Here is a 20364-nt window from a genome sequence, read left to right on the forward strand (position 1 = left end):
AAACGGGAGGGGACGGGGCGAAACGGGAGGGGGGAGGGGCACCCGCTCCGGCAGCGCGCGGCTCACCCACCGCCCCGCCGGAAGCGGAAGCCAGGGGGCGGGGCGCGGCGGGCGGAAGCGGAGGCCGCCGCCGTTGCCGGCCGGTTAGAGGCGGTCGGGCGGTCGGCGCCATTATGAGCGGCGGCGGCGGCGGCAGCGGGCTGCGCAGCTACGCGGCGCTGCCCGTGTGCGTGGTCGAGGATCACCAGGACGTGAGTGAGGGAGGGAGGCCGGCCCTGGGTGGCGGGAGAGGCGGCGGGGCCGTCCCCGGGCGCGGCGCGTGCCTGTGGGCGGGAGAATGGTCCCCGTCGTGCCCCTGTGCCGCCCCCCAGCACGGGGGAGGTTGGTCTTGAGCCGCTCGTGCAGGGGTCTCAGGTTGTTGTTTGCGGGGCAGGCTCAGGCCTTGGTCTGGACTAAGCAAATTCTTCGTGCGAAGGCACAAGCCTCTCTAGATTTCATGGAGTCTTTTTAGAGTATGAAGAGCTGGTGAAGGAAAAAGCAAAGGCGCTAGTGTTAACTTTGTTGGTGTCTGGTCTCGGATAATCACTCTTATTAATTCTATTACTGATTAATTCCATTTTACTTTTCATGCTTCTAAGTTACACTATCAAAGACTTTTGTTGCCAAAATATATGCAGTGCTTTTAGTGTATGTATGTACCTACATTGCGAATCTGTTAACCCAAAGCGTGAGAACTTCCCAGAGACTGCGTGTAGCCCAGAGGAAATACTGACACTGAGGTTTCTGCGGGGGTGGATGAACCAGTCTTTGAGCAATAATAACAGCTGTTGGGCAGGGAATTTTGTTCTTAATCTGTATAGCGGTAGAACTTATCTTGTAAGAGACTCCAGGCTCTTGCCTTCTTCTTCATCGCACATTTGTAATAATGCTTGTATGAGATTAGGCTAATTAAAACTGTAAACACTACAGGCTGTTCAGGTAGGCTGTTTGCCCCCCCCCCCCCCCTTTTTTTTTTAATCTGAAGAACTAGAAGTCATAGTTGAGAGAGTCCTTGTTATTTTTAACTCTATGTTATCAATTATTATGGTAGTATTCATATAATTGTGTAAATAGTGAGTAAGATGGAAATTTGTAACCCATCTGCTGAAATACAATCCAAATTTCAACTATATGTCACTCAGGTTTTATGATTATATACATTCACTGTTCAGGACTTGGGATCTTAATCAGTTTTGCACTTAAAAAGTAGCTCAAATTGCATTTAAATAAAAATGTGTATCATATATTGCCCAATATCTTCATAGCCTTTGTATTACCTGTATAGCAAAGATCTGTGTCACTGCTGGATGTGTTCTGGCAGCTAAGGCAGCTACTGACCTGTGAGTGTGGGAGAAGCTCCTTCTCCTGCAGCTCAATTTAAGAAGGATCATGATTCAGCCTTTGGTTGTCCCCCTTGACGACTTGCCATTATTGTCTGTCAGTGCTTGTCCCTCTATAAACTGGAACATGGATCCATCTCCTGTTTTTTTCCACCTTTTAGGTGGACAGCTGGGGAGGGTAGTCTACTTGCCACTACTAAATCTTGCAGGGATTGATTTTTTTTTTTTTTTTTCTTTTTTAAGAGAAGAAAGATAAGTTAAATGAGGGGGGGGGGAAGGGGGGAGGGGAAGCATTGTTTTAGATGATTAGTGAGAAGAGCCACTACAAACAAAACTCCCTAGGGAGAAGGGAGAGTAAAGCTATGATTCTTCATCAGCTTATGTGTGCAACCCAAGGATTCATAGAGACTGGTGGGCTGGTTTGCTCTTAGGATTTGATCCCCAAGAACTGCCCTGCTTTTGGAGTTGCATTCTTGATGTTATTTTCAGTGTCCACCTCCCTCTTCCAATAAATAATCTAGATTCCAAAGAAGCAAAGAGGAGTAGGGCAGGTATTTTTTCTGTTAACATCACTGCATTTTTCAGCTAACTAGTTTGAATTGAAATACTTCTGTTTATGTTGTTTTAGGTTCTGCCTTTCATCTATCGTGCAATTGGTTCAAAGCATCTTCCTGCCAGCAACATCAGCTTTGTCCATCTAGATTCCCATCCAGACCTCCTTATTCCTGTCAATATGCCAGCAGACACTGTATTTGACAAAGAGGCTCTTTTTAGGTAAGTTCCTGTGTAATGCATCAGAATACATAAAGTTCACTTATTTGCTATCTTTTATTTAAAGTCAATATTTGTTTAACGTTTTGTATAGTGGGCATGAACACAAGAGGCTTTGAGAACCCCAGGGAGGCAGAGGGTTTACTGTTCACCCTCTTTACTGTGAGGGTGACAGAGCAGTGGAACAGGCTGCCCAGGGAGGTTGTGGAGTCTCCTCCTCTGGAGGTCTTCAAAACCCGCCTGGATGCCACCCCATGTGCCAGATGCTCTAGGTGTCCCGCTTGAGCGGGAAGGTTGGACTGGATGATCTCTAGAGGTCCCTTCCAACCTTGAATATTCTGTGATTCTGTGAGAATCTTCTTCCTTTTTACTTTTGCTGAACAGTGTTCTTTTTTTTCTCTTGTGTGTGTGTGTGTTTAGGAGGGAAGAAGTTATGTATGTGTTTTATGAGTGCAGTCAATGTTTATGTTGCATATCATGAATATTTGAGACTCGCAAATTTACTTAAAGCTGTTCAGGAGGATATCATGTTACTAGGCCACCTTGCTTTTCTGGATAACAGAACAGCCATCTTAGTGCTGATCCTTTTCATGTGGAGAGCTGCAAGTTTAGAACAGCCTTTCTGTTCTAAATCTGTCCTCAATCTGTAAAATCTGCTTCAAGATTGCAATAACATCATCTACAGTGATGTTCTGAATGTGTAAAGTTGGAAAAAAAAATCACATTAATATAGTTAGGACCAAATATTTTACCCCAACTCTTAAGCAGGTAACAAGGCACAGAGTGACCTTTACTGATTTATTTTATTTTATTTTATTTTATTTTATTTTATTTTATTTTATTTTATTTTATTTTATTTTATTTTATTTTATTTTATTTTATTTTATTTTATNTTATTTTATTTTATTTTATTTTATTTTATTTTATTTTATTTTATTTTATTTTATTTTATTTTATTTTATTTTATTTTATTTTATTTTATTTTATTCCCATTTTACACTAGCTATTGACTACATCAGTTACTGTGGTGATTCACAGCAGTGACAGACTGAGATAATTAAAATCTAAGTAATTGTGCTATTCTACCCATAGGTCAGTCTGTTATTTTGGGAGCTTTGGAAGATGTGCTGTACACCTGCAGAAACAGGATATTGATAATACAGAGCAGTCTTATTCTGTAGGTGCTGCTCAATTCATTTTCACAGCTGAGATTATATTTAAAATCTGTTTAGAGTAGTTCACAACAAAACACTCATGTGAGGTCAGTTCAGAACTGTCTAGAACAGTGTTGATGAAGATCCTTTTCCTTTTTCTCTTGATGTGCCAAACAGAGGAAATGTGCAACTAATCTATGTAGTCTGTAGTCAGAGTAGCCTATTAAGAAAAAAACTGACCCTGTCTTTTTTTCATTCTCCTACAAACATTTTGGGTCTTCTTACGACTCAAGCTTTCCTTTTTTTAACTTTTTTTGGCAATGCAAACTGTACACAATATACTAACTTCAGATGATTTGTGTGCACTCTCAAGATCTGGAATATGTTTGTGGTGCATTTGAGAGGCTTTTCAGGGAAGCTAACAGTGTAACCCCCAGTCTTTCTCCATTCATTCCAGTGAATTAAGTATTGAGAACTGGATTATGCCTGCAGTTTATGCTGGCCATATTTCTCAAGTAATATGGCTTCACCCACCCTGGGCTCAGCAGATCTCCGAGGGAAAACATGACTTTTTAATTGGGAAAGACATATCAACAACTACCATCAGGTAAACTGCCTCCTACCATATGCTAGTAAAGTAAAAGCGCTCTCTGTGGCTTTCACATGTTTAATTTTGTATTCTTGGATAAATAGTGATAAACATACTGTTACTCAGTACAAACTTAATATGTAGTTGTGAGTTCTTTAGGACCTAACTTGGCATGTTTATTCATGTGAATAAACACAGCTAATATTGTACCTTAGTGTTCTAGCTGTTCACACTTCATCTAGTCAAGATTTAGATTTCTTCATTTAAGTCAAAATTGTAGAAAGTTGCTTTTAACAGAGGGTCTGGGTAACCAAGGACAGTAATTAGATCCTCCTCAGCCTTCCCTTCTGAAGACAAAAGTTCCATAGTTCGCTCACTTTCGCCTTATTATCATGGGCTTAACCCTCTAGTTTTAGCAGCTCTGTCTCGGAGCTTTACCAGTTTGTTGACATCTCTCATGTCCCTGGGGGCACCCAGATCTGGGCAGAGTGATTTAAATATGATGTCGCTGACACTGAATAAAGGGAAATAATCTCTTGACCCTTTGGCTGTGTTTTTGCAAATACTCCCAGGTTACTATTGAACATTTTAGTCTAGCCAATTTTTCACTCACACTGTACATCTATTAAATAACTAGTATTATATCATCATATAATAATTGATATTAAACACTTAAAATGAGGAAAATAATACATCTTCAATGATGCGTCCCTGATTTTCTCTATGAGTTATAACAAACGTATTGGCAAGATTTCCTTCTTCCTTTACCGCTCAAACATAGATTGCAAGATTCTAACCTAACGTGGGCTACAGTCTGAAGATAAGATACAATTCGGTGAATGAAGTTGCCTGGATAAAAGGGGTTGGAAATTAAAGGGGGGATGCTACTATTTTTTACAAATTTTGTCATAAGTATTTACACTACTCTATTTCATTTTATTGTTCTAAGGAAGGCTTTGTTTGTTTGTTTTTGTAATGTTCTGATGAGATGGGTCGCATTGTGTTTAAGCTAACTGAGGAAAAAATCCCTAATTTTGCTCTGATTTCAGATGCTCTAGCTAAACTCATGTTTTCAGGCAATGAGGTTACATACTTAAATGGAGTGTGACTGACTAAGCTCCATTCAGTGCAGTTACAACAAAACAAAGATTAAGGAGAAAGCCAAGGATAGCTTTTTTTTTTTTTTTTTTTTTTTTTCTTCTTCTCTCTCTCTAAACTCTCCCATTTGGTACATTCAAGCTCAGAGTTTGTCATGTTCTTACGACAGACCTGGGCATTTCATAAACATGAGGGGTTTGTTTGTTTTCTGGTGCATGAGAGAACACAATTTAACTTGCATCTGTTCAGCCCTGGGTTTTGCTGGCAAGACTTTTGTTTGTTTCCAGTTATCACTGTGGTTTTCCAGTGTGGGTGTTGTTTTTTCAAATTAATATGCTAGTTAAGCACTGGAACCTCCAAGACAGGCAATAAAATCGCCACCTTTTGAGATAGCAAAAGCTGAGCTGGACAAGGCTGTGGGCAGTCTAATCCAGCTAGAGACCTTCAGTGTCCTTCCCAGTCTTACTATTTTTGTGATTCCAATTTCACTGAGACATCCCACACATACACACCTACCTGCATCCTAATTCTGTGAAATTAAGTGAATGGCACCTTGGCATTCATGTATTTTGATTTTGTACAGCTTGAATGAATCCTTAAAAATCTTACTGGCAGAATAAATCTTTTGAAGCAAGTTAAACAGAATAGAGTGAAGAAATAATTTTCTTTACAATCTGGAATAAAAGCCCTACAATTGTGAGTATGTGGTCTGGTCTGAATAAAATCCAAATGATAGCGTGAAATATTTTGCTTTTAGTAACATTTAACCATAAGAATTAAAACACCTCCAGAAATAAGCTGCTTGATGATTGAATAGCTTCCCCACAGATCCTGTGGTTGCCTTAGTAACTTTGAAATTGGCAGTTTCCAGCTGTCTTTGAAAGATGGTTTCAGGTTCTAGGATTACAAAAATCATGAAAGAGTCAGAAATCTGAACTCCCTAATAGTTATGTTTACAGCAGGTGGCTGGATAGGTGATAGAGTGTGAAGTTAGTGTCTCACTGAGGGTAGGATTGTGTCATGAAATTGTTGATATTGAACACCAGAGAATCTCTGAGGAGAAGCTCAGTGAATGCCCCATCAGCAAGATGAACCTGAGGTCCAAGCTCTCCCTTAGCAGGCTCAGGATAGTCCAGCCACCAGACACTGAGGCTCCAAATTTCTGCTGTTCATGAAACTGGCTGTCCCTATAATCAGACGAGGCCCAATCAGGTAAAGTTACTTTTTTTTTTTTTTTCTTTTAATATGAATGCATGACACTTAAAGCATAACGTACCAAAGCAGAGCTTGAAATATTCTTGACACTTGCAAATTGACTTTTAGCTGTTCAGGAGGATATCATGCTATAAGGCCACCTTGCTTTTCTGGATAACAGGACAGCAGTCTTGGTGCCGATCCTTTTCATGTGGAGAGCTGCAAGTTTTAGAACAGCCTTTCTGTCCTCAATCTGTAAAATCTGCTTCAAGGTTGCAATAACATCACCTGCAGTGATGTGCCGAATGTGTGAACTTGAATGAGATTTTCTCGTTAATATAATCAAGACCAATATTTTACCCCAACTCTTAAGCAGGTAATTCTGTGTAAGTGGGATTTCTAGTGTTTTTTAAATTTAGTAGTTTCTATCATATGTACCCATTTATCCTTGAGTTGGTTACCAGTTCTCCTTACATGTAAAATAGGGAATGCTGTCAGTGGTAAAATGCTGCCTATTGATTTGTAACATTTCAGTTGCATACTCAGAGGTTACAGGGCACTTCTCAAACAACTATAAGCATTTTTCTAGAAAAAGAAGGTAGTACGAAATATAAAATATCCATACTTTACAGTCCTATACATAATGTAGACAATATCCTTTTGTTTATGTTGTCTTTGCATGCGTCCGGAAGATGAATTTGTCATTGGATTGTATTTTAATGTAAAATATCCTTTTATCCATTAGTAACCTTGTACAGCTATCATCAAAAATGTAAAATTAATTTTAATATATTGATTCAGCAATAAGAAGTAGAGAAAAAATGTATTTTAAATTCAAGCACCTGCACATTAAAATAATCTTATCTACACAGTTCTGTTCCTTTTTTAACCATCAGATATCTATTCTTTTTTTCTTTCAGGATGTTATAATTGTACAGACTTGTTTCTAAGCACTTTACAAAGGTGTATATTAACTTTGAGTTATTCTTAATTGTAGGGTTACAGGTACAGATCATTACTTTCTAAGTGATGGGCTTTACGTCCCTGCTGATCAACTGGAAAACAAGAAGCCTTTAAGTTTACATGTCATCCTTATTAATCCTACTGAAGCATTGAACAATCTAGAAGAAAATGACAAAGCAGCATCTGCTAAGAGAGTAAAGCTGAGTACAGATGACACAGCAAGCACTGCTCCTGCCTCCTCATCAGTGATTCCTGGTGACCTTGATCACAGCTGCTCAAGTGGGAAGAACAAGGGAATACAAAATACAAGCACACAAAACGGGACAGAAACCTTGTCAGAGGGCTCAGCTTCATGCTCTTCTAGAAACAGTGAATGTCCAATAAGGGAAGTTGTTGAAGATGTATGCCAAGCACTGCAGAAAGGGGATGCATGTGTTTTAGACATTGACTTAGATTTTTTTTCTGTTAAAAATCCCTTCAAAGAAATGTACACGCAGGTAAGCATGAAGACAGACAATCCTCTTGTCATTTCTAAAGGAACAAATGCTAGAAGGACAATGATATCTGTGAAGAAACTCTCATGTAGGCTAAATCTAGCAAATCAGATGCTCGTGGTTAATGAATCATGGCAAATATTTGGAAGAGACCCTCTAAAGGGAGTGTATGCCTCAGGGAAGTACTGCAAACTAATAGGAGTAGACCTTGAAATAGAGTATTTCAAGTAGAACTTGAAATAAATGTTGGGTGCTTTTTCAAGGCCAGAGTTGCATGGCAAGTTGCTTGGGCCACCAAAGCTAAACTTTGTTTCGAGACAGGTTTTCAGTGGTGATGTCTGTAGTACTCGCAGCAGTGGTTATCAAGGAGGGATGGCAGATTTTCTGTCTTCCTCCTGACTCTCTAGGAATACCACAGTGGTATTATACGACCTTACCTCTCAAAAAGGCCCAGAGTTGCTGGATATCCAAATAGTGGCAACTTCTCTCTGTGAGATGCTAGGAGTTCTGCTGTGTTTGTGCTACTGTGTGGAACAGTGAGTAGGTGCCTGTTGTCTCTGATACTAATCTACCCTGAGAATTGAATGTAACGCTCAAGTTGACAAATTCTTATGTGATATCCTGACTGTTTCTAGCAATTGGATCTTATTTATTTGTAATCCCGAGGAACATTATTTTAGCCTTGATGTCTGCTAGAGAACATCTGGCTTATTTTATTTTCAGCCAGACTGCTGCTTTCTTGCCCACTAATGAAGTGAGTATAGTGTTTCTGGCCTGTATTGGCTTATGGAATTTGGAGTTTATGAGCACAGTAACATCAGGCATGTGCAAAGCCAGTTGTTTTATATCACAAGGAGTGTGATATAATATAAATATACAACATATATATGAAGCATTTTGGGGGGATCTTGCTTTAGAAGAATTATATCCAGTACTCAGGGTTTAAAATATATTTTGAGTGAAATAATGGATTTCTTTTTTGTTATGATAGGTCCTCCGTTCTAGGAAATACTTTTAGAATTGGGCTTGTACAGTGCCCCAGCGTGCCTTTTTTGGTACAACAGTATCAGTTTCAGTTAATACTTACAAACTATGAACCCACTATTGTAAAGAGATAATTCCACCAGAAAGTGTTTCCCAAGTTAACAACTGGAACACAAGAATCCGAGTGGAGTGGCCGACACTCCGGAGGGCTGTGCTGCCATCCAGAGGGACCTGGACAGGCTGGAGAGTTGGGCAGAGAGGAACCTCATGAGGTTCAATAAGGATAAGTGCAGGGTCCTGCACCTGGGGAGGAATAACCCCAGGCATCAGTACAGATTAGGGGTCGACCTGCTGGAAAGCACCTCCACGGAGAGGGACCTGGGAGTCCTGGTTGACACCAAGTTAACCATGAGTGAGCAGTGTGCCCTCGTGGCCAAGAAGGCCAATGGGATCCTGGCCTGCATCAGGAGGAGTGTTGCCAGCAGGTCAAGGGAGGTGATTCTGCCCCTCTGCTCAGCTCTGGTGAGGCCGCACCTGGAGTATTGTGTGCAGTTCTGGGCTCCCCAGTATAGGAGGGACGTGGAGCTTCTGGAGAGGGTCCAGAGAAGGGCAACCAGGATGATTAAGGGAATGGAACATCTCCCGTGTGAGGAGAGGCTGAGTGAGCTGGGCCTGTTTTCTCTGGAGAAGAGACGGCTCAGAGGGGATATGATTAATATGTATAAGTTCAGGAAGGGAGAATGCAGGGAGGAAGGGGACAAGCTGTTCTCACTGGTGGCCAGCGATAGGACGAGGGGTAATGGCCACAAGCTGGAGCACAGGAAGTTCCGTCTCCAGGTGAGGAGCAACTTCTTTCCTGTGAGGGTGACAGAGCAGTGGAACAGGCTGCCCAGGGAGGTTGTGGAGTCTCCTACTCTGGAGGTCTTCAAAACCCGCCTGGATGCCACCCTGTGCCACATGCTCTAGGTGTGCCTGCTTGAGCGGGAAGGTTGGACTAGATGATCTGTAGAGGTCCCTTCCAACCTTAAATATTCTGTGAATCCAAGGAAAAGGTAAAAATTAAATATGGTTTAGCACTTCAGGTGGTTATTGTACTCCCACCACAAAAAGCCCCCAAATGAAAAACATTGCTGTAAAGGTGCTTTATATTTCTGTAAAATTAATTTGTCTTAGTCTACATGTCTTTTTGTTCCCTGTGCTGAAAACCTCACAGGTGTTCTCTATTTTAGTGCTCTTTTGTAAAGAGTGAGATCTGTTTATCTTTGATCAGTGCAATAAAATGCACTTTTAATTTCAAGTGTCCAATTAATCTCAACAGCAAAACCCTTAAATACTTCATTGCTAAAACTGTGTTAATGAGGTCAGGTTTAACATTTAGCAGTTGTCAGGTGTTTGACTGAGGCCAGGGAGTATTGTTTCCTCAAGCCTCGCATTCTTTGCCACCTGCATTTGCGGAATTGTCTGTGACAGGGAAGTAGATGAACTATCATGGTAAAACAGTTCTTGAAGATGGAAAGCACTAAAGATTGTTGGGTTTTTTTTCCATGTAAAGAGTCTATTTTTTTTCCTTTCTCCAAGACAGAATATGAGCTTTTGCAAGAGTTGTACAGTTTTAAGAAGCCTCAGAGGAATGCAACAGAGGTATAGTATTTCCTTGCGGGATATATGAGGGATTGATGCTTTTTGCTTACTCAATAATAGTGAGTTATGTCAAAGAAGGAACTTACGAAAGGTGCTTAGTGAAGTGGTCTCTAATTAAGCCACACAGCTTATGCTGAATGCTAATGAGCAGGACCTTGGGAATTTCTTTCCTCAGAAACACTTTGATTAGATGTATGAACTGCATAGATATCTTAATATGAATATGAAATTTAATATGTGTAAACAAGTGATAATTGACAAGGAAGAGGTGAAAACATAGAAACTCATCTGTAGTCTCTTCCTTTTTATAGCTTAATAGGGTATTCTTTCAGCCCTCCCTCTCGCTGGCTGCTCTTCTTTGAAACAGCTGTGATAAATGTCTATGTGGTATTACACCTATTTGTTTAGATATGGTAGGGCAAATATTTTACCACTGTAATGGACTTTTGTTTCTATGTGTGGTGTGCTTCTGAGCCTTGAAAACATAAACCTGTTAGCTGCCAAAATACAGTCATTCAGCCCTGAGTCTAAACCTTGGACACAGCCATGGTAATGGTCATTGCACCAAACAATTTCTGAACAAGATTTTATTTCAGCTTTGGTGGTTCTACCTAAAGATGGTTACATGCACATTCAACACACAATTTTCAAGAAATAGAAAAGCTTATAAATTATACGGGAGTATAAATGATAAATTAGGTATAAATTAAAACACAGGAAGTGTTTTAATATGAGGAAGAAATTCTTTCCCGTGGGGGTGACAGAGCCCTAGAACAAGCTGCCTGGAGAGGTTGTGGAGTCTCCTCTGGAGATCTTCCAAACCCACCTGGATGCCACCCTGTGCCCCGTGCTCTGGATGTCCCTGCTGGAGCAGGGGTTTGGACTAGATGAGCTCTAAAGGTCCTTTCCAACTTCAGCCTTTCTGTGAATCTGTGATCACAAATCAGTACGTATTACTTTGTATGTATAAAGAAGTGGAGACATGTGGAAGCTCAAGTTGACTTTTGTGTTTCTCAGTCACCAATATACCAGGGTACATCTTTAAAAGTTAGGTAAATGTGGAAGGTGCAAGTCCTGTGATTAATCTCCCAGTGAGATTTCAGGGCAGCCAAAATAGCAGAAAGTGATGTAACTATAGAATTGAACAAGGTAAAAACAAATTCATGGATGGTTTTGTAGTGAAACAGTCAACATACAGGAGCTTAAGGTAGAAAGCCAGTGGACGTCACGTTTTCCAAAGATGCCTGATATCTCCCAGGTATCTATTACTTTAAGAGGATTACGGACTGATAACCTTAAATAGTTGTAGGGTACCACTGAATGTACATATCTACCATACTACACAGCAAGATAGGAGGTTTTTCGTTTGGGGTTTATTTTTATTGTAAGTAGTATAGAGGATGATTAGACATGCATCTTTAATGTTAATTACTGGTGCGGCTTTGAAAAAGCCTTATTTTTATCCCAGGATAGGTTTATAGCCTCAGCTCTTCTCAAAGGTTATCCCTAAGCTGACTTTACTGGCCAAAACAGCATCTGCCATATGATGAGCGTAGCATGCTCAGGAGAAGGAATCACTCTGTTCCTAACTCTTATCCATATATTCCAATGTAGCTTCAAATAATTTTCCTTTACACACCACTGCATTGAGTATCTTTTATACCAATTATGCCAAACCGTGCTTTTCATTTGGTTTGTTATGTAGACCCTACTTCTGCAAATATTTGCATGCACAATTTGTATGCATGTAAATAACCTCACTTATTCCTATTGGAATTGCTCCATCATGTTTGCTGAACCTCTTGAGGAAGTACCTAAACTTGCCAGATCAGGACCTTGAAACACTGAGTAGCTGATTTAATAATACCTATTATTTTTTTAATTTAAAGATTCTACATTTTTTGTAATAATGTAAAGCAAACATTTGAGTCCTATGTTTATATAAAATCCAACAAATGCTGCAGCACTTCAAGATTTTACAGACTAAGAGTTAGTCAAATGTAGTTTCTCAGCTTTTCCAGTTTATTCCATTGACACGTAGATGTAACAACTTTGTGGTAGGAAAGACTGAAGGAAAAAATTATTCTGCAGTCATTCATGCTGATCCTCTTGCAAAGATACTCCACAGCAATGAACAGTTGTGTCTGTTTCCTCACCTTGTCAGTCCTTTCAGGATTTTGTAGACTAAACTGAGCTAAAAACAACTTTTTTTGTTTTATTTATTCATTTGTAGCATATTTGTATTTAAAGGAGGGCTTATTGGATTGTGTTGAAAACCGTGTTCATCAGCTGGAAGATCTGGAAGCAGCATTTGCAGACTTGTGTGACAGCGATGATGAAGAGACACTACAGAAATGGGCTTCGTATCCCGGGTAGGAGCCCTCTAACTGATGTAAAACCCCCTTCTACTGAAACATTCTCTCTCCTGATATGGGAAGTTTTTAATGCTCCTGTGGAATGCGGTACATTAATACATCACTTCATTTTTTTTTATTCAAAACTGAGCTTTCTACTGCAAAATTACTTACAAAAAACTTAGCAGTGCCAAGTAGGATTTATGTCCTTTATGGGGAGCCTCTCTGGAGCTCAGTGTACAAGGCTCTCATCCCTGGACTAGCACAGTAGCCATGCAGCAAGACACCTAGGCTTCTCTTGTCAGAGTCAACCCTGCAAACAGGGATACAGCTCTGGGGAAAAAAAAAAGCATACCACCAGAAGAAGGCTGAGGAAAAGAACTGTGGTGTAGACTAAGTCAAAAAGATGTAATTTCTGATCAATTTCCTCAAAAAATATGCAGTACTTAATATCTATATATTTCATCTTTCAATAGAAAAAGTGTACCTTGTGGATGTGTGTTCACAACATACTGTTTTGTTATATCTTTTAAGGGCAGAAGTGTCTGCTGTATGATTTAGTCGATGTGGGACATGCTCATGTGAGACACCTAAAAATTTCTGAATCCAGTCCGTTTTCCTTATTTCTACACTGCAAACAATAACTTAGAATTAGCCCAGCACTGTCCTAGCAGAAAAGGAAGGATGCTGGATAGGATATTTGCAAGATCCTGCTTTTCCTGGTAAACACTGCGAGGTGAATCTTGCACAGCTTCATTCAAGGCCTGTTCTTCATGGCCAGAGGCAGGTTTGGTGACTCAACATTTAGTGGCCTGTATAGAGTAGAACACTTGGATTCTAGGAGGATATGGAAAAGGACAAGGTGGGATAAATGCTTCTGTGCTGCTCTTCCCTGTTCCTGCCTGACCTCATGAGGAATGAGAACTGCAACCTGTGAGAACAGCACCTGGTTAAAGCATACAGGACATACTTGAGACCTGAGTGATGATGGCAAGAATGCATCTCAGCCACATCTGTTATAAATTAACATTTTTAGCTAAAAATGAACTGAACAATTGATAGGTCGCCCATTTTCCCCACCAAATGCAGTGGTTATGGTCATAGCTCCACGGGTCAAAGTTTCCTGTCTAGTTATTGCAACTGTGAGCTTCTTCAGGGCTGCCTGGAAGATCAGCAAGGAGGGCTTGACCGAGGCAGCTGTCAGTGTAGAGGCTCTCTGATAAAGACCCAGTGAAGCAGCACAGTAGCGCGGCTGCTCTCCTTTTCCCTGGATGCAGGATGCCATTGAGGGAAAGGCTTGTTCTCAAGTTTTAGACCATGATGCTTCTTTTCAGAAACTTCTGCTGTTTCTTTTGGGAATCAGGTTTTAACTTTTAATTTTCGGGTTAAATATGAATGCATGCAGCTGTTTACATAAAGGGTTTTGTTTTTAACCGCAGAATGAAGCCGCTTGTTCAACTTGTTCACAGTCTGAAAAGCAGGATGGAGACCCCAGACTATGAAATGGTAGGTCACTAGGCAGGGGAGCACAGCTTTTAAAAGTGTAGCCTGAACATGCTTTACAGCTAAGCTAAGCTGTGCTGTAGCTTAGACTTGCTTCTTGATTCAGGACTTTGTGTGGGTTTGGTGGTTTTACTTCGGCTTATTATTCATATCCTCTTACTTAGGCCAGCCTTTTTCGTTAGTTTCTAAAGTTCTACTTTATTTGTCTATACTTAGGCAAAGTTAATAATATGATCTTTCAGAGTTGTCAAATCTCAAGCTGCTTCCTGTAAAGTAAGGCCTCATTTAACCTCATTTATTACTTTGACTTATAGAATTTAAGGCACCTATTTCTGTAAGATCAAACATACCATCTTCAAGGACTGCAGCAGATTCTGAATTGACAGAAGAGTTATATTTTAATAGAGATACTGAAAAAATAATACAGCCTGCAAAACTCATTTAAAATGTTTGAAGATCTATCAATTACTGGGTCAGAGGAAACTTACTTAGGGTGACACAGGCACATTGTGTCAATAACTAGTCAAATGAAATTAAAATCTCTGTTTAATTTACATATAGGTCCATCAGGCTGGTCTCACCTGTGATTATATTGAGCTTCCCCACCATGTTAGCACTGAAGAGGAGATAGAAGGACTCATAAGATCCATTGAACTTCTGCTAAAAAATATGCCTAAACCAACGCTTGTAACAATTGCTCGGTAAGAATACTTTGATGTTTTCATTTTAAACCACTTTGTGCTTGTAATGCAAAATGACTCAGTGAATATAACATTGGTTGAGTTATCGTAAACTGTTAACAACTGTGTTCGTACTGACAAATCTCCGCTATTTTTATTTTATTTTTTTGAGCTAAGTAATTTTTTGAAATTACTGCATGCTCCCTGTCTAGGATTTATTGTGATGCAGATGGGATTTCTCTTTTTAGTGAAACTTTCAATGGAAGGGAAAAGAGGTAAATAGGTTTGGTATTCTAGAAAGCTCTAATAAAGCTTTATGTAGAAAACATTATATTCTCAGCACTGTAAGGGAATTAGGTGGGAGGATGGAGTTTGAGACAGGAGAGAGATATACTTCCAAGACTACAATGTATCTGCTGACAAATCATTGTAATTTGTCACTTGAAAAATACTGAGTGTGCCTTTAAAGTGCAATAGCAGAACCTTACGTGAGACTGGCTGAAAGAAATAGCATGAGTAATACCTAAAATAAAAGAACATTTAAAGACATGTTCCTTGCATCTGCTACAGAGATATCGGCCACTGTTACAAAGGAAATATTGAATCATTTATGTAAATCTTAACAAATATGAAATCTAAGAAGTTAGCTAGTTTTAACAGGTTTTTTTTGCTGTTCATTAATAGATACTGTAAAAGAAAAATCCAAGAGATCACAATGATTTTATTCAAGTTTTCTCTTTCAGTTTTAATACTTTGTATTAAATTGAAATTGAATTTGAATTAAATTGAATTTTTCAATCTTAACTTTTCACCAGTGCAGTAGATAAAGACTTTGCTTGAATTTTGACTGCCAATTTATGTCAGAGTCATAAAGAGAGCACAACTTAAGGAATGAATAGGTCATTTCTGATTTTCTGCAGACCTTCAGTTCCACATTAGGCAAATTCTTACCTTTTTTGGTAGTGAGGACAAACACAACAGCCTGCCTCGAAGAGGCACTGAGAGGCAGAACTCTCTGAAACTTGCAAGATATTTCAGGTCCCTCGATATGAAGCATTATAAGAATATAAAATGTGGTTATGATGTCTGTACTCCCTCACCCTTTCTTCAAATTCTCATTACAGATCAAGTTTGGATGACTACTGCCCTTCAGAGCAGGTTGATGTCATTCAAGAGAAGGTTCTCGGTTTGCTACGTTCGGCATACGGCTCTCTGGATGTGCACTTAGATTACTCAAGCAGTTCATCTTCTGTGTGACCTTTTTCCACCCTCCAATGCAGTGGATTCATTTAAATTGCAGTGGATTCATTTAAATTTGGATACTAGTTATGGTTGGAGAGGGAAAGCGCTTACTGCAGCAGGATGCACTAGAAGCCAAGGTGACCAAGAGCTAGTTCTAAGTTTCCTTGCTTTATGCAGGTCAGCTGTGTCTGAACTCTCATCTGTGCTTGTCACTGTTCAGATTAATTATGATTATTTTAACTGTATTTATTTTAATTAATGGAAGAGCAAATATTTTTTGCCAAAAAATGTGTGTTTTCATCTGATGTCTGTAAGTCTCTGTAAAAACAAAGACTTCAAAAAAGTTAATGGATTTCTTTTATGTATTTCTTTTTTTTTTAATGGAAGTTGGTGAAATATATTGCACATAACCCAGGAAAACATCTGTTTTATGTGGTGTTTATGGTTTTTGGGGGTGAGGGAGTTTGTTTTTTAACCATCTTAAATCCATCAAGACATTATTCTTGCGTAGTGACTTGCATAGTGACTTTTTCTAACTGCAGTGCTGGAGAGGATTAGAGGTTCTCCTCTCATTTCTTCAGAGCAGTTTATGGTTTCCTGCTTTATCCACTGAGTAACATCTGAGTAGCAGTTATATTTGTATTCAATTGCATTAATATTGTATTTTTTCCCCTCAGTTCATTGGTGACTCGGGCAATATCCCTAAAGTACAACGCTGAGTGCTGGTATTTTTTTAAGATCACATGGTCCTACTTGTGTAATGTTGTTGCAGTAAATGATACACTCTGTTGGGTATAGATACTCTGCTAGTACCTTTAATGTTGGCTGCAGAGTCAGAGAGAGCTCTGCACATTTCTGTCTGGGCTCTTGGGGTTGGGATCAATGTCCCAAACTGGAGCTGCTGCCGCTCATCTGCTTGAGCTTCTTCTAGGCTGTCCTGGAGCTCCTGAGTACACCTGCCCTGCAAGATGTAACCCACGGGACGAACTCTAATGCTAACATGGTTAAAACAGGAGCAGCCAAAATTGTTGATGCATTGAGTCAAAATCCAGGGGAGGAGACAGGCTCCACAAAACCATGCACAGCATGACAAGCAGGACTGGGTTACAGGTGAATCTTAGCAACTTTTTCTGGAAAAAAAGTTAAAACTGGGGCCATGAGGCTGATGAGGTGACAGTTTGGGGTTCTGTGCACTGCTGCTGCCAAGAAATTGTGTCTTGGGCATCTTAGGTGTCAATAGCTGGATGTGTTGCACGCAGAAAGGTCTTACTGAAAAGCCAAGCCAGTTCTCACCATTGTCTTCCAGAAAACAAAGCCCTGTAGTCTTTCCAGCTGCCTTTCCGACTTTTCAGAAAAGTAGTCTTGACTACCTACTTTTTGTAAGCTGGATATAGTTGGTGGAGTAGTGAGTATCCTACAGTAGCATTTAGACAAATTATAAGTAGAAGTATTACTGTATTAAATCCCAAGACAGTTCAAAAAAGTCATTTTGGCATCCCAGGCACTGTTTGCAATGTCTAATTGAATTTGCTTACTTTTGTTTTAACTTCTTGGCTGTTCTGTGCTGAAAATTGTCAGATTGAAGTTTCAGAATACGCTTTCACGATAAAAGAGTGGAGGGGATGGTTAGCATGACTTCAGGATGTCAGACTTAAAATGACATTCGATCACTTGCACTTGGTTTTAATTTTCAAATATTTCTTTACAGAAATTAATATTTGAAATAGAATCAGGTTTTTTTTTGGCAAAGGAAAGAAAAAAGCCTATTTATAAGCCCTATCTTTTCAAAGCCTTTTATTACAATGAATTATAGTAGAATTTAAGTAGATAGCATTTGCAGTCACCTGGTTGTTATCTCCCTTCATGATATGAAATTGCCGTTTTAATTTACATTCAGTTTTGACTTAATTCTTCCTTAGGCAAGCAGCATTCATGCACTGATGTCAACCTGACTAAAGTGGAAGAGTAAACTAATTGTTTTTATTTGAGGAAAAACTAAACCAATTTTCATTTTAGTTGTAAAGGCAGGATGGAGCACTTGGATCACGCATTTTGATAACTGCTGTAAGACAGATCACTCTTAAAGGTAATTTTTCATGTCAGAGTGAGTGAGGGTGGTTACTGAAAGCAGTACTGGCTTAGAGAGCTCCCTCACTCCCACTCTTCCCAAAAGAAAAGCTTCCAATGAAAGCTTTCTTCCACCTTGGAAAAAATAGCTCAACAGCAGGCCTAGGGCCTACTGGTTTTCTTCTTTCCTAACTTTTCTTGCTGTATTTCTTTGAGAGTGTAGTCACACTGTCCCCTGTCTGCAGCTCTCCTCTTGGGAATGTATATTGTTCAAGAAACATGCATGCTGTTTTTTCAGGAAAAAGAATAAAATTTTGTAGGCATCTCAACTTAGAGCATTCACTGCCTTACATACTTTTCTCTCAAGTACAGCTTTGCCAGGACAGAACCACTACTACTTGGTAGGACATCGCTGCCCGTTTCAAGCAGAAGTGACTTCTAGAAGTAAGAGAGGAATCTTTTATAGCCGTTCTGCAAAAGCAGAGCTAAATGCTTCTGATGCTTCTTTAGCTTCAAAAGTCAACCTGTGATGACCAAGGTAACTTGAGGCAGCTGAAGGAGGTCTCTGTTGCTCTTGGAGGAGTCTCACACACAAGTGCCCTGTCTCAGGTGCAAGCACCGACAGAGGCAGAGCCTTCACTAAGCTAGTGGCAGCAATTGCTGTGTTTCCCACTAGATGGAGAGCTAACTGCACTGTTACCTGCTCTTTCCCCTCGCTGCATTGGAAGGCTGCAAATACCTATCCAGCTTATCAGTGTGGTTAAATTGTGTTTATCCTTAGTAAATAGAAGGAGAACAAGTTAACCAGCCTCTTCAACGTTTTATACAATTTCCAGCCATAATGAACTTGCTTTCAGTGTTTGCTCTTAAAATATACAATACAGATAAAGTGAAATGAGAACTCCACAGAAGTGCAGAAAATGCAAATGATGGAAAATTAACTTGAGGATGAGACCAAATGTGACTATTTTAAAGAAAATGTTTTTCTGTGTTTTCTAAATGTGCATATATATATAAAGAGTTGGATAGTACACCTAGTATCATCAAAAGTACTTTTGTACAAATTTTCAGTTCAGAGAGAAAGATTTGACCTTTGAGAGCAACTAGTTTTACATATGAAAGCTGAGTTTTAAGTTCCTAAAGATACAGACTGATCTGCAAGTGGAGAATTGAGTTGTTCTTAAAATTTGAATTCTACCACAAGAGCTCTTCAACAAATTTTCTGGAAATCTGTAGAATAAAACATAAATTATTTACCTGTCTGGCTAGGCAAGTTTAAAATTATTTTTTTCTGAGTGTTTTGCAGTGAAAGACAAAAATTATTGATTTCAGGCTACAAAAGTCAAACTCATATTTGCATCTCTATGAAATGCCTGCCTGCCCTTGTTCTGCTTTTCTTGCTGCTCTCCCTGTGGAGATGCTGGCAGTTTCTTATCCAGCATTTCTCTGCAGACCTGAGATGCAGTCAGCACAGACTGTACAAGCAGGGACAGGTCTTGATGCCAAGGATCCAGGATGGAAGTGTCTGCAGGTGAAATGCGCCTTTACTCCCAGCACCTGAGTGAAGTCACAGGGGCTTTCCAGGCACATGCTGTTGAAATTGGGAGTCTTCAATCAACATGGAAAGCTTCTCTAAATCTCCAGTGCTGCTGTAATCTTCTAAACAAGAGACATCTGTTCCAAACGCTAAGGGGCAGTTGCCTTGTGGGGAATGGGAGGAGGACCCTTGCACACATCCCTGGGTGAGGTGGGAGGTGACTCCACTGTCACCTGGGAAACTACCTAGGAAGCTGGAGCCCTACCCACAGGCTCATGCTTATGACATAGGAAATATAAAGAAAAGGAATCCTTAAAAGAGTTCTCATATTCACTTAGAAGGGTGTTGCACAAAGATTTGGAAGTTGTCCATCAGTTGAAATGAGTTTAGAGAAAAAGTGTAATTGTGGATAATGACACAGGGAAAAAATCAGTAATTTAATATTTACTCACTGTTCTTCTATTTTCTTCATAAATAAAATCTTTGAAAATGATACTTAGTATTTAGCAGGGAAATTCCCTTTCCCTCTGAGGGACCATAATCTCCGGTCTTTCTTTGGCCCGTGCCTAAGAGTGCTGTTGTGAGCACCCCAGATCATCTTTGCTCCTTGTTTCTCCTAAACCCCTGGATGATGAGAAATGGGGCACTGCCGGCAGCCCTGCTGTCAGCAACCAGCATCCAGCAACCTCTCTTCAAGAGACCTTCTTGTGGGCA

At 39.8% G+C, this 20364-nt stretch overlaps 1 protein-coding gene across 1 annotated transcript; it reads left to right on the plus strand.

Annotated features, from left to right (window-relative positions):
- Positions 1 to 173: 173 nt before the first annotated feature.
- Positions 174 to 16466, plus strand: CUNH5orf22 (chromosome unknown C5orf22 homolog). Its single transcript, XM_026043994.1, has 9 exons — positions 174 to 251; positions 2008 to 2153; positions 3762 to 3911; positions 7183 to 7645; positions 10205 to 10267; positions 12518 to 12639; positions 14061 to 14127; positions 14686 to 14825; positions 15929 to 16466. Exons 1-9 carry the CDS (start codon positions 174 to 176, stop codon positions 16059 to 16061), a joined length of 1362 nt encoding a protein of 453 aa, XP_025899779.1. The 3' UTR covers positions 16062 to 16466.
- Positions 16467 to 20364: the final 3898 nt, after the last annotated feature.

The sequence above is a fragment of the Nothoprocta perdicaria genome, unplaced genomic scaffold, assembly GCF_003342845.1.
Source record: "Nothoprocta perdicaria isolate Ctin4 unplaced genomic scaffold, notPer1 scaffold_344, whole genome shotgun sequence".
In the NCBI taxonomy this organism is placed as follows: Eukaryota; Metazoa; Chordata; class Aves; order Tinamiformes; family Tinamidae; genus Nothoprocta; species Nothoprocta perdicaria.

Excerpts from the sequence above, each read along its gene's own strand:
- CUNH5orf22 (XM_026043994.1), top strand. The coding sequence starts at position 174 with ATGAGCGGCGGCGGCGGCGGCAGCGGGCTGCGCAGCTACGCGGCGCTG. Across the intron at positions 7,646-10,204 it reads TCAAAGAAATGTACACGCAG|ACAGAATATGAGCTTTTGCA; the intron begins GTAAGCATGAAG and ends CCTTTCTCCAAG. Across the intron at positions 12,640-14,060 it reads AAATGGGCTTCGTATCCCGG|AATGAAGCCGCTTGTTCAAC; the intron begins GTAGGAGCCCTC and ends TTTTAACCGCAG.